The 13,742-nt window shown below is 45.4% G+C and overlaps 1 protein-coding gene across 1 annotated transcript; it reads left to right on the top strand.

The window, feature by feature from the left end:
- The first annotated feature begins 2,888 nt into the window (after positions 1 to 2,888).
- On the top strand, positions 2,889 to 6,349 carry Uqcc6 (ubiquinol-cytochrome c reductase complex assembly factor 6). The gene is given in 4 exon segments (XM_021174694.3): positions 2,889 to 3,159; positions 3,429 to 3,545; positions 5,986 to 6,044; positions 6,046 to 6,349. Coding segments are annotated over 3 exon segments (201 nt in total). The 5' UTR covers positions 2,889 to 3,159; positions 3,429 to 3,437; the 3' UTR covers positions 6,080 to 6,349.
- The last annotated feature ends 7,393 nt before the right edge of the window (positions 6,350 to 13,742 follow it).

The raw sequence follows: 13,742 nt of genomic DNA, 5'->3' as shown, positions 1-13,742 counted from the left end.
TTGTTGGAGAAAGTGTGTCACTGTGGGGGTGGGCTTTGAGGTCTCCCATGCTCAAGCTATGCTCAGTGTGGTATACAGGCTCTTGGTGCTTGTGGATCAAGGTGTAGAACTCTCAGCTTCTTCTCTGGCAGCATGCAAGAACTCTGATGAACCTGTGAAACTAGGCCATTCCCAGTTAAACGTTTTCCTTTATAAGAAAACATTTAGTGTCTCTTCAGAACAATACAAACCCTAACTAAGATAGAGAGACCTTGTCTCATAAAAGGGTGGGGAGGGGTAATAAATTTGGAATTTATTTAAATTTTAAAGTGTGTCATTATACTACTAAGGAAAAGATAAAGCATAGGTTGGAAAGAGACATTTGCAGTGTATCTGATAAAAGGCTTGTATCCAAAATAAAGAACATTTTACAGTTTAAAAAAAATCTGGTTAAAAAAAAAAAAGGACGATTGAGCTGGAGAGTGTGTTTAACACACGTTTTTCTTGCAAAGGACTGGAGTTCAGTTCCCAGCATCCACATGGTGGTTCACACCATCTGTAACTCCAGTTCTAGAGTGTTCAACACCCTCTTCTGACCTCTGAGTGCACAGGCACACACATGGTACATACATGTAGGCAAAACATTCAAATGCATGACATTAAATAGATCTTAAAAAATGGGCAAGAGATTAGAACAGATACTCCATCAAAGGAAACAAGTATACAGAAGTCTCTGAGCCAGAGCAGTGGATGGTGGTATATTCTTATAAGCCCAGCAGTTGAGAGGATGAGGCAGGAGGATCACTGCAAGCTCAAGGCCAGTTTGAACTATTATGATGCATTTTAATTTGTATGTTGTATGTATGTGTCTGTTTGGGTGTACATGTACCTGTGTAGATAAGTGTGGAAGTCAGAGGCTGACATTAAATAACTTCTCAGTTGCTCTGCATCTTATTCTTATTTACTTACTGTCTTAGGGTTTCTATAGCTGTGAAGAGACACTGTGACCAAAGCAACTCTTATAAGATAACATTGGGGCTGGCTTATAGTTTCAGAGGTTTAATCTGTCATCATGGCAGGAAGCACTGGGACGCACAGGAGTTATGCATGGTGCTGGAGAGGTAGCTCAGAGTTCTATACCTGATTTGCAGGCAGCAGGAAGGGAGTGAGACACAGCCTGGCTAGAACATCTGAGACCTCAAAGCCCAGGGACACACCTCCTCCAGTAAGGCCACATCTACTCCAATAGGTCACACCTTCTAATCGTGCCACTCTCCATGGGTCAAGCATTCAAACCCTTGAGTCTATGGGGGCCATGCCTATTCAAACCACCACCACAGTCTCTTTATATACTCTTGGCTGTTCAGGAATTTGCTATGTAGACCAGACTGTCGTCCAACTTACTGAGATCTCCCTGCCTCTGCTTCCCTAGTACTGGAATTAAAGGTGTGTGCCACCATGCTCAGCCTTTTTGAATTTTTTTAAAATTTTGAATTACATGCGTGTGGGGATGTGTGGGTCCAGGCATGTGAGCACAGGTGCTCATGGGATCCAGAAGTTTGGAGCTAGAAATGGCTGTGAGTTTTCTGAGTGAGTGTTGCCAGTGTCCTTCTAGTCCTCTGCAAAAGCCCTACCCACTCTTAAAAGTTGAGCCATTTCTCATACCTATTTAAACCACCATGTTTACTTTACATGTTTAGTTCTGAGACAGGTACCCAGAAGTCGCCAATTAGGCTAAGCTATAATCCTTGCTCTAGTGAAGCAGAGACAAGCTGATCTCTTGGGTTCACTTGGCAGCTAACCTATCCTATTTTGGGAGCTCCAGGTCAATGAGACACCCAGTTTGGAAGAGGAATAAAAGGAAAAAGAGAGGAAAGGACAGTGCCTGAGGTTCAATGCTCCTGAAGTTGTCCTTTGACCTCTAAATCGCATATGTGCCCACACATGAACAGTCACAGAAAACCTGGGCATAATGTTGATTGCCTTAGTTGTGGGTATAGCCTTCCAGATGTACACATGGCAAACACATAAGATTGCATACTTTCTGTGAGATTATTATATGTCAAATTTAATACCATTTAGTTAAAACTAATTTTTTTTTTATTATCATGAAGTTAAAAAAAAGGCATGTGTGTGTGCCTGTGTGTGTGTAAGAAAAGAATTTACAGAGCTGCCTCTGCTTCCATCATGTGGGGCTGGGGGAGCAAAATTGTGTAGTCAGGTTTAGTGACAAATGCCCTCCACCCCCAATCCTGAGCAATTTTGTGCCCAGAGTTAAAAAAAAAAAGTTATCACGATTCCTGTTACACAATGCTACCTTAATGCTTCAGAATTCTTGCAGTTTACTTAACAAAAATGAACCCACAATCAAAGCATGAACCCACAATCAAAAACACTCTCAGATTAAGTAAGGTGATTGGAGGTCTCTTTTCAAGTAAAACCATGACCCAAATGTACTGTGCCTGGGTGTAGCTCTGTGTAAAGTTTCAAAGAACCGCAGGAACCAGGAGAATAAAGCTTTGAGCTGCTCTCTCTAGAGCAGTGGTTCTCAACCTTCCTAATGCTTCCACCCTGCAACACCCTCAGGATTTTTTATTTAATACCCTCAGGCTGTGGTGAGCCTCAACAATACAATTTACTTTGTTGCTATTTTATAACAGTGATTTTGCTACTGCTGTGACTTGTAAATATCTGATATACAGGAGATGTGATAGACGACCCCCCAGGAAGCAGCCAGTGAGTCCTTCCAAAGGTGTACGATTTGCAGGTTAAGAAGGGGTGCTGTTGTGTGATCTTCCCTTTGCCCTTGCAAGTGCTGTGCTGCGAAACCCCGCCTCTTCCTAACCACGTGGGCCACGTGCAGTTTCCTTTGTGCGAAAGATCAAACGCTGCTGTAAACACCACAGTGGCCAGGAACGGCAAACGCAGGATTGGGACAGTGACCAACCAGGAGCTAGGATCCCAGGCTGGCTAAGGGGTGGAAAGGGTCAACCCCCCCACCCCACCCCCATTCCAGCCGCAAGTCCGTCAGAAACAATCGAGTGCGCCTGCGCGTGTATTGCCCTCGCTTTCCGCTCCGTCGCTGCGTCGGACCGTGTACTTTGGTTCCTGCCCGCTGGAGGTCCGTCCTGGTTCTGGAGCGACCCCGTGACCTGTCTCCCTGCGCGCGTGCACTCCGCGGTACAGTCTCGGGCGCGCATAGTCGTGGGAAGGAGCGAGGGGCTGCAGCGTCTCCCTGAGAGGCTGAGGGAGCGAGGAACCACCGAGCCCTCCTTCCCCTGCTCGGCGGGCGCTGGCTGCAGCGAGCAGGTGCCCCGCTCGCTGGTCGCGGGGGAGGAAGTTGCGGGGGCAACCGAGGCGGTGTCGCGACTCCGCCACCCAGTGTCAGCCGTCAGGACATCTGAAGGCTACCCAGCCCTCTAACGCTGTGCCCTTTCCGTCCCTGCCAGCTCTCCACCATGCCAGGGGGCGTACCCTGGTCCACCTACTTGAAAATGCTCTCCTCCAGCCTCCTGGCCATGTGCGCCGGGGCCCAGGTGGTGCATTGGTACTATCGGCCTGACCTGGTGAGTGCTGTGGGGCGCGTGCCCATCCTCGGGGTGAGACCCTAGCGTTCCGTCCACTTTGCTCAGTCCCTCTTGACTTTTAGATTGTCCCCAGTGTTTGGATACCTAGCTCGCTCTTAACACTAAAGAGTGTGTCTAATATTTGTGGTTAGCCAGCCTGGTCTACAGAGCAAGTTCCAGGGCATCCGGGGCTACACAGAGAAACCGTGTCGCGGGAGTGGGATATCTAAATCTATATCTATCTCTATCTATAGATATCTATATATCTATAGATAGAGATAGATATATGTATATCTTAGTGGAACAGAAAGTGTCACGAACTTTCCATGGAAATGCAGTTTTGTGTCTCGTTTCTGCAGGAGTAGTTGCCTGCCGCACTTTACCGAGGAAATAATGCCTAGAATTTGATCCTGTGAAGTTGACTTGATTCATCTCATTACTATTGGAGATGTGCAAGGGTTGTTACCAGCAGCTACCTGTAGTTGGGGAGAAAGCAACACAAAACCACTGTCTCTAAAATGAGCGGTACTAAGGGTCTTAGGCCACCTCAGACTGGTTAGTAGAGAATCTTTACTGTTAGATGTAGAGGCCAAGGTGGCTGGCTGCTATAGGATGCTGAATGCTTTCCTATTATTTAAGGGATTTATGTCCATTACCTACCTTGTCTTTTGCAATTATTCCAGCCACCACTGTTATGGCTGAAAGGTTTGGGGAGAGAGCAGAGGAAAGGAGACCGTGGTGGCTGCCCAAAGTTGGCACTCAGTGCTGCCATAGGGAGAAATGCTAAGATGCTTTGTTTTAGGTGTCCAGCATAACTCATTAGGACAGCAAAAGAGACAACTGTATTCTCGTAGTTCTTTAGACTGAACCCAAGGTCTCATCCTAATTCATCTCTTATTGTGTGCCTCAGCAAATACCACTGGGTAAATATGGATAGTACATACACATCCGTCCACTTCGATCACCACACTTGTGCCTACCCTAGCCAAGCCACCGTCAGTTTCTCTCTTCAGTTAAGACAGTAGCTTCCTGCCCATCTTCTGCCCTCCACTTCTGCTTTCCCTGAAAAGTCTCAACAGAGCTTCCATTGCTGTCTTTTTTATCCTGGAGTCAGGCCATGTCGTTCTCCTCAAAACTCACCAGTATCTTCCTGCTTCCAAAGTAAAAGCCACTGACTCTTATGTCCCTCCCACTGCCCACCAACTGCTTTCTAACCTGCTGAACACTGTGTCAGCTGCACCAATGACTTCCTTGAACTGAAGACACAGTCTTTGGTTTGGTCCTCTGCCCTTGTGATCCTAGTAGCCTGAAATAAGACTGCTTCCTCCTCCTCCTCCTCCCCTTTCTCCTCCTCCATGTTCTGAAGTGACCCTCTGAGCCAAAAGCCTGTGTAAAGGTGCTCATTGACAACCAGAGAAATGCAATCTGCAGTCAGAACCACTACTCTACTGGCCATAATGAAACAGCGGATGTCAAGGACAAGGAGAAATTGGAACCTTTATACACTACCCTTGGGAATAGAATGTCACACAGCTGCTTTGATATGTAACTAGTCTGCTAGTTCCTCAAACAGCATATATGTTCCAGCAATTCCCAGTTTAGGTTTCTCCCCAGCAAACACCAAGACACTTGTATTTGTCATACTTACTTGTTTGATTCTGTACATGTTCATAGTTGGGAACAATTCAGATACCTGAATACCTATAAGGGAATAGCATTCAGTGTTCCTACATGAGTGAACTTTGCAAACACTACATGAAAGTATTGAGCAACAAAAGACCACATGATATATGGTGGGCAAATATATATGGACAGAGTTGGCTTGTGGGGACCACTTGGGAATGGAATAGGAGTTTCTTTTGAAGCAGTAAAAAGATTCTACAATTTTATTGTGATAGACTCACAGTTCCAATTCTACTGTACTGAAAACCATTGTTTTTGTACCTTTGTGGTGCTGGGAATCAAATTCAGTCATATACATTCTGCACCCATTTCCCTCTATCTTTCTGAAAGGTAGAATTGTGTGTGTGTTGCTCATGTATGACTTTATGCACGTCACATGATGGCCACTTCCAGTCTTTTGGGTACATTAACTACCAATAGTTATTTCCTAGGCCTGGTGCATGGCAGAGAGTTAGCAAATATTGTGGGAATGGATTTTCAAATGTTGAATTCTCATTTGAAATTACAGTTGTGAGTCAATTGGATTTATCCCTGTGCATCCTGTAGGACTTAAGACTTGCCAGGACGATCTATTCAGACAGGAAGAAATTCAGATCAACCAGGAGTCCTCATAAAAATGACCTGGTACTGAGTAGCATGCACGAGGCTTTTGTTCTTTCTAAAGCTTTTTAGATCATATTGAACTGTTGTCTCAGAATGTGATTGTATCTGTTTTTTGGCTTTTGTTGTTGTTGTTGGTTTTTTTTTTTTTTTGTAGACAATACCTGAAATCCCACCAAAGCCTGGAGAACTCAGAACGGAGCTTTTGGGACTGAAAGAGACACCACGAACCTCATGTTTCACAGCAGTAGAAACTTCAAAATAGCAGCTGTGCCAAGAATTCTGTGAATAATGTTTCAAATATGTATTTTAAAATTTATTAAGTAAAAATACTTTTTGAAACACCTAATTTAGGGGGCTCAATGGCTCAGACGTTAAGAGCACTGTCTGCTCTTCCAGAGGTCCTGAGTTCAATTCCCGGCAACCACTTGGTGGCTCATAACCATCTATAATGAGTTGTACCCTCTTCTGGCCCGCAGGCAGAATGCTGTATACATAATAAATCTTAATATTTTTTTAAAGATAGTCTCACTATACATTCTTGGCTCACCTAGAATTTGCTATGTAGATCAGGCTGGCCTCCAGTTCACAGGATCTGTAGGGGTCTTAGTCAGGGTTTCTATTCCTGCACAAACATCATGACCAAGAAGCAAGTTGGGGAGGAAAGGGCTTATTCAGCTTACACTTCCATACTGCTGTTCATCACCAAAGGAAGTCAGGACTGGAACTCAAGCAGGTCAGGAAGCAGGAGCTGGATGCAGAGCCATGGAGGGATGTTCTACTGGCTTGCTTCCCCTGGATTGCTCGGCCTGCTTTCTTATAGAACCCAAGACTACCAGCCCAGAGATGGTACCACCCACAGTGACCCTCCTCCACCTTGATCACTAATTGAGGAAATTCCTTACAACTGGATCTCATGGAGGCATTTCCTTCATCTGAAACTTCTTTCTCTATGATAACTCCAGCTTGTGTCAAGTTGACACAAAAATCCAGCCAGTACAATAGGTCTCTACAAAAAGGTCTTGCTGTGTGTGTAGCACATGCTGACCTCAAACTAAGAGTCTTTCTGCTTCCACTTCCCAAACAGTGAGATTACAGGTATAAAGGACCATGCCTGGTCCAGTGTCTCTTAAGAACTGCCTAAGAGCATCTCTAGCATTTGACTAGGTAGGTGCTTATTTTCAATATCACACGAGACCATTTGCAGTGGCTCCTTCAATTATGATTCTTCTCTGAATGAACTTGATTATAATGGCAATTTTTGTGCCCAGAGTTTAAAAAAAGATGTTATCATGATTTCTGTTATACAGTGCTACATTAAGGCTTCTAAGGTTCAAACTCAGAGTGGACAGAGATTTTTGAGGCCTCTCCATGAGTGCTGTCCAGAATCAAGCTCTGGGGGAGTTCAGTGTGGGAGACGTGCAGGACCTTGGATGGAGTCTGGGGTCTAGGAAATGAAATGTGTCTTCATTAGGGCCAGAAGACACATGAGGAGTGGCACAGTAGATACAGAAGACACAGTGTCATGATGTGGAGTCCAAGACCAAGGGAGGCTACTGAGAAATCTAATGCTTGTATGAGTGAAGCTGGACATGAACAGTGTGGATGGACACGGTCCCTTTCACTTCAAGCTGCAGTGTTGTCACCAGCGGCTGCAGAAGCCCATGTCCCAGTAGACTATCCTCTGACAAGAATATTATGCCTTTTAAACTCATGTGACGATTTCTCTGTCTCCATATAGGAGACCAGGCCATACAAGGTGCTACTGTCACTGAGGAGACAGTAATGTGAGGAGGACTGTGACAGTGGGAGGCGGCATGCAAAAGTGATGTGAGGCTCAGATGTACCTGGAAGCTATATGGTGCAACCCCTTCTCCCCTCTTCAGACCTTCATTCTATGCTGGAGTCTTCCTAGTGACAGCCCTGTCACCAAATGACAACTTCTCCCTGACTCTCCCTCGTCCTTGCTGCTCAGTCTTGAGACTAAAGAGCCTAGAGGAGGGCCTCTACAGATCAGTCAGTGGGTGTCCCCTGACCACTGCCACTGCATTTTCTAGGGATTGTGTTCTAAGTGTGGGATGTCTGAGAGAGCTGGGGTCCCAGCTCTTGGGATGCAGCCTGTTCCTCATTTCCTGGACTGTCCCTGCTCCAGTCTTCCTCCTGCATTATGGAAGCCATTCTTCCCTTTACAGGCCTGACTTCATTCTTACCCACAAGGAGGAAGGGTGAAGATTGGCACTGAGATGTGACCCCAGCTTCTAGACTGTCTATATGAAGTGGTATTATCTGACGTTTTCTCAGTTGCCATTCTATAGTCATAGTGATGTGCAAGGCTCTAGCTAGGTGCTAGATCCCAGGATCATTAGTGTCATGGACAACTTGTGCCCAAGGAGCTAACACACTGACACAGTCCAGGACATCTAGGAAGACGAAGTTGGTGAGGTAAGTCCACTTCAAAACAGGTAAAAAGGCAGTAATGAAACTGGTAGTTCCCATCCTAGAACAGGTTGTTGGCAGACACTGTCCCTAAGCAGACAGTTCTGCTGGGCTAAGTGTGGAGAGAAAGAAGACCTGACACAGAGGACTATGAGAACAACTATGTGACTCGCAGCCATCATGAATGACTGGACCTGATGAGTATCTGTAATTGTGTGATTTCTATGGACACCCTAAAGGAAATTTATTGCAATTCATCTCTTGGTGAAATGGTGTTCTTCACTCAGATCATAGGCCTTAGAAGTGTTAGGTGTCACAACATACCAAAGGCCTGAACTCTACACTCTCCTTGTGCTGGTGATGGGAAAGTCAAAAGATGAAGAGGCTATCCTGATAGCCGGACAATGTAGGAATCCCAGAAACAAGAGGCCATGCTCCTGCATGTAGATCCACCATTCTTCACATATGCATGTTGAGTTTCTAATCAAGTAAGGTGCGCAGATTAAAACTGTCACCAGAGGGAATTCTGGACCTTGGTTGTCCCTCAGCACTTTAGCCTCCTTTCTCTCTCATGAAGACACTCCTCTTACTGTCCAGGATTTTTCATAACTCTGAAAAGAAGACACTGAGGGATACAGGTAGGAGGGGCTACCTATATCCTCTGTGCTCTGACCTCCTGTCACTATTTTCTCTTTAGATGTCCCCAGCTATGATTCTGACCTTCAGAAAAGCAGTCGAGCCGGGCGTGGTGGCGCACGCCTTTAATCCCAGCACTTGGGAGGCAGAGGCAGGCGGATTTCTGAGTTCGAGGCCAGCTTGGTCTACAAAGTGAGCACCAGGACAGCCAGAGCTATAAAGAGAAACCCTGTCTCGAAAAAACAAAACAAAAAAAAAAAAAAAAAAAAAAAAAAGAAAAGCAGTCGAAGGTCATGAGACTTTCCTGACAGACACAACACAAGCTGGAGCCAAAATCCTGATGCTGTGCACCAAAGTCCTTTCCTGTTTGGAGCTGCTGAGTGTAGTCTGAACTGCGAGCCTGGACCTGCTCTCTCAGTGAAGGCACAACCTCTTGAACTCTGATTTTGAACTGTAGTTGTGGTTAATGCTGCTTATGATCCAAAAATCTAATTCAGCATTGAAAATATAAGCTTCCAACCTCCAACCTGGAACATTCTGTCTCAGAAAGGACAGTGTGTACACTTGAATGGAAAGACCAGGTGAGGAAGTTGGAGAGGTCCCATGTGGCTTTCTTACTGCGTGGTTGATCTCATTGCACTTCGCAAACTTCCTTCAATTCCAGCCCCAAATTAGTAGTAGTTCTAGGATGAATAGAGCCCTGAAGTGCTGACAGGGCTGAGGGATCCTTGGCTGCCATGTCCCACAGAGAGACTCTTCAGGATCTTCTGTGAGGGCTTCTTTTTCTTCATTAGTTGAACATCATGTGGTATGAATGATTTCCCTGAACACACTGACACTCTGGTCAGTTTGCAAACCTGCCCTCCCACTTCAGGAAAGTTCTCCTACTCTGACTGACTTCTGGGTTGCAGCTTCATTTCCTTAGAAGGTGTTTATTTTGGATAAACAGGAACCTGACTAACACAGTGCATTAAGTAGCTAGACTTCTATAATGCCTAGAGGCAGCACAAGCTGGAGCTACTGGGTATGGTTAGCTCTGTTTCTCTCAGCACATTAGACAGTGTGATCAGTCATCAGCTTAGAAAGACACTTTTCTCTGCTTCCATCTTCAGTTGCTAAGTCTTTTCTGAATGGCATTACACTGGGATTGACCTGCTTGTCTAGGAACACGGGAATATCCTGTAATGGTCTACCATCTGTACACTCTCTGCTGTCCTCTTCTTCTGGGAATTTGACCCCCAAACCTCTCTTCCTGGGTAGCTCATGCTCTGGTCTATTCACCATCTTCTATCCAGAGTCTCAGTACAATGTCAGGATGTCAGGAAGCTATGGGCTGGATAATGATCCAGGTACTAGGGACTCTGTCCTTCTCATCCCATGATATTCCATCCTCTCACTTCTCCCTTGAAGATCCTGGTGCTTTCCCACAAGAAGTTGCTGAATGTGGCTACCTGGAAGGACAACCAAAGAGGGCTACCAGAGAGGAGGGCATTACCAATAAGTCAAGCAACCCCATCTGCATCATCACAAGCATCTGTAGTATGGAGGTCTGGTAAACACGGTATGGGCCTCTCCCTTCCCTGTATGCCACCATCAAGTGTGATATAGGTCGTTCACATCACGGTGTGGACCTAGAATTCCTCTGCAGGTAAGGGCTTGGGAAAAGAGCCATGTGCAGAAGTGCTAGTGGTTGATATCACTGGTTATTCCTAAATATGAGAAATCCGAGTATCCAGCTGTTACAGAGCACCTTCCTCCCTTGCTCTTCACCCATGCTTCAGCAAGGATGCTGCTCACTGACCTGTCAGTGGGGTGGTGGCAGATGGGAAGCAAGCAGAGTATCATAGGCTTGCCTCTCAATGTGATTGGTAATTCCTGGAAGATCATTAGTGGAGGGATGTTCAGGGTCTTAGAAACTCCTCTTCGCTCTTATCTGACACATGGCGGCATGTATTGACAGAGGTCCCTCTAACCCTTATAAGAACACCCTGAAGGCAATATTTAGATTATGACTGGAGATGAGACATTCAGAGGGAGTGAGGCAGTGTGCCTCACCAAGCATGACTTGGGAACCACAGTTTGATAACTTTGACTGATGAAGGGAACCACCAGATATCTTCCACTGTTATCCCTGGGTTGTTTTAGAGTCGTGATTATCTGGAACAAGACCTTTTTAGTTTCATTTCCACCACAGTGACTGGACACTTCCAGGTTATACTGCATTGCCACAGTGAAGCCAAGGCACATGTGCAAAGGGGACACCCATGTCATATCCACAGTCAAGAGCAGAGATAAATAAATGCATGCATGTAAGCTTGCTTGCATGTGATCATCTAAAGCTCTGTGCTATTGTGCAGGCTGGTACCCAAGCCTAGGGAATATCACTGCCCAAATTGTTGTTGTTCGATTAAGATAATGAACTTGATCCTCTATAGACAGGCTCACAGGGGAACTTCATCTAGAGCATTCCTCTGTGAAGACTCTCCCTCCAGGTCACTTCTCCTACACTACTTAAGATTTCTAACTAAAGCCGGGCGTGGTGGCGCACGCCTTTAATCCCAGCACTCGGGAGGCAGAGGCAGGCGGATTTCTGAGTTCGAGGCCAGCCTGGTCTACAAAGTGAGCTCCAGGACAGCCAGGGCTATACAGAGAAACCCTGTCTCAAAAAAAAAAAAAAAAAAAAAAAAAAAAGATTTCTAACTAAAGGGCATGAATTGCTCCCAGTGGCCACCATAGCTCCCAACATTGAAAATTGTCAGATTTTGTGACTAGAGGTTTTAGCTTCTCATTTTACCTAGGCTCAAACCTGACATCTTGTGGTGTGTCCTACCTGCCTTTTCAGCTTCTCCCTGCATTATACCTGACACTGTTTTCACTCAGCCATCAGCTCATCACTGGGATGTCTCTACTGTGTCCTTGACTAATGCTTTCTATGCAGGGATTAAGATTTCACAGCAGATTCCTTTGCCTTCAGGTTGATCTTTTTTTCCATTTCCTCTGCCAGGTGCTTTTCCAGGTGTGGAGTCCCTCCCTCCAAGAGAGGTTAGCAACTAGTCAGACTTCCAAGCCATTTTCCTTCTGCTAGCCTGTCCTTCTTTGAGTAGGTCCAATTCAGTGCTACTAGGTATGTATGATGCTTACAGACCTTACCTTAATCTTTACAGATGGTATGGACACTGAGAGTATGTAACCTCGCAAAGCATTTTAAATTAGTTAAATATGTTCTCACTTATGACCTATTTGCTGTCTCCTCTGTCTGTCTCTTATTTTCTCAGTTTCTGTATCTGTCTGTTACAGCTTGTCTCTGTCTCTGCATTTGTTTCTGACTCTCTCCTGTTCTCTTTCTCTCTTCCTCTGGGTCTCTGTCTCTGTCTTTCTGTCTTTCTGTCTCTCTCTGTTCTCTGTCTTTTTCTCTCTTTGTCTCTCTCTGTGTCTCTCTCTCTCTTCTCCCCCCCACCACCCCGTGTGTGTGTGTGTGTGTGTGTGTTAGCATGCATATTTTGTGGGTAGCTTGTGGATGTCAGAGGATAACTCTATTGAGGCATTTCTCAAACCCTTAAAGGACCCAGAGATTTAACTCTATTTACTATTCTTGGAAAAGTTTTATAGGTGGAAGAACATGAAGGATCTGAGGCTGTGCCAGTCCATGCTGGAGAAGTACCTGATTGGACTGAGGAGTAGAAACCTCAGCCATGGACCATGAATGTGCTGTTCTCCTTCCTTGGATGACAGTCAGGACAATGGAATCTTCTCTGTCCTTCAGAATTTTCTTGGTTGTTGATTTGGGGATCTTCAATCTCTCAACGTAGTTCTCTAATGTCAAGTAGTATTGAATCTTAGCATCCTATTTTATTTGCCCCTGTTATTTCTGTCTACCTTTATTTTGCCAGAACTTTCTATGGCTATGACAGTATGTTGGTAACACTTTAGGACTGGCAAGGCCACATCAGGGTACACAGGATAGTCTTCTTGTAACACTAATCTTGACTCTGTGGTGAGAGAGAACTTAAAACTCAGAGCATGACCTGCCCCAGTGTGGTTCCTGAGCCTGAGAGCTCCCAGCTCCACTGTCCAACCTTCTTGGTTTATTCTGGGTTAGTACCTTTTGCAGTCCTTTCTTGTCCGTGTCAACAATTACTTCGGTAGAAGCTGGAAGTCCAGAAATCAGGGGGTGGGAGTTTCTTACATGATCTTCACCACAATTCCAGAAGACAATATTCAGATGGTCTTCATGGTCTTCCCTTAGTCTCCCCTTAGAGACAGAACTGAAATTCACCATGGACCACATCTTTTACATGCAGGTAAGATGATCACTTTAGATAACCTAGCTTTTGATGCTAAGACACTGGGATTCCAAAAAGCTATGAGAGGAGAGGGCACAAAGTAGAGCTTAGTCCTGCAGCTCATACCATGCATACCAGTTAGGCTGGATCAGAGTTGCAAACATCTCTGGTCTTCTCTTGCCTCACAGTTGGAGAGTACTAGAACACTGGACTAGCAGAGAGTTCAGGCAGGTTAAGCAATCTGAAGGGACTTAAGTGCTCAAGCTTCCTGAGAAGACAAAGACAACAGTGAGAGGAAGCCTCCTTACCTTTCTGTCTGCAGGAATTCTGGAAAAGTGACAGCTGCCATGGAGTGATGAAGGTTACATTTGGATGTAGTAGGAGGTAATCCTCAGGGCTCCTGATGGTGTTACAGGTCACCAGAACAGCTGTCACCTTATGCATCATTACTTTGGCCTCTGGTGGTTTGGGAGTTTATTCTGCTCTCAGGAAGGATTCTAGTACTTTCAGACAGCAGGTTTCACAGTGATTCAGGCCTTAGAGGTTCAAAACAACCCAG

Source organism: Mus caroli, unplaced genomic scaffold (assembly GCF_978045245.1).
Source record: "Mus caroli unplaced genomic scaffold, Mus_caroli_1 scaffold_9, whole genome shotgun sequence".
Taxonomy (NCBI): Eukaryota; Metazoa; Chordata; class Mammalia; order Rodentia; family Muridae; genus Mus; species Mus caroli.
The sequence above is the reverse complement of the archived record's forward strand: the minus strand, read 5'-3'. Positions and strand labels throughout refer to the sequence as shown.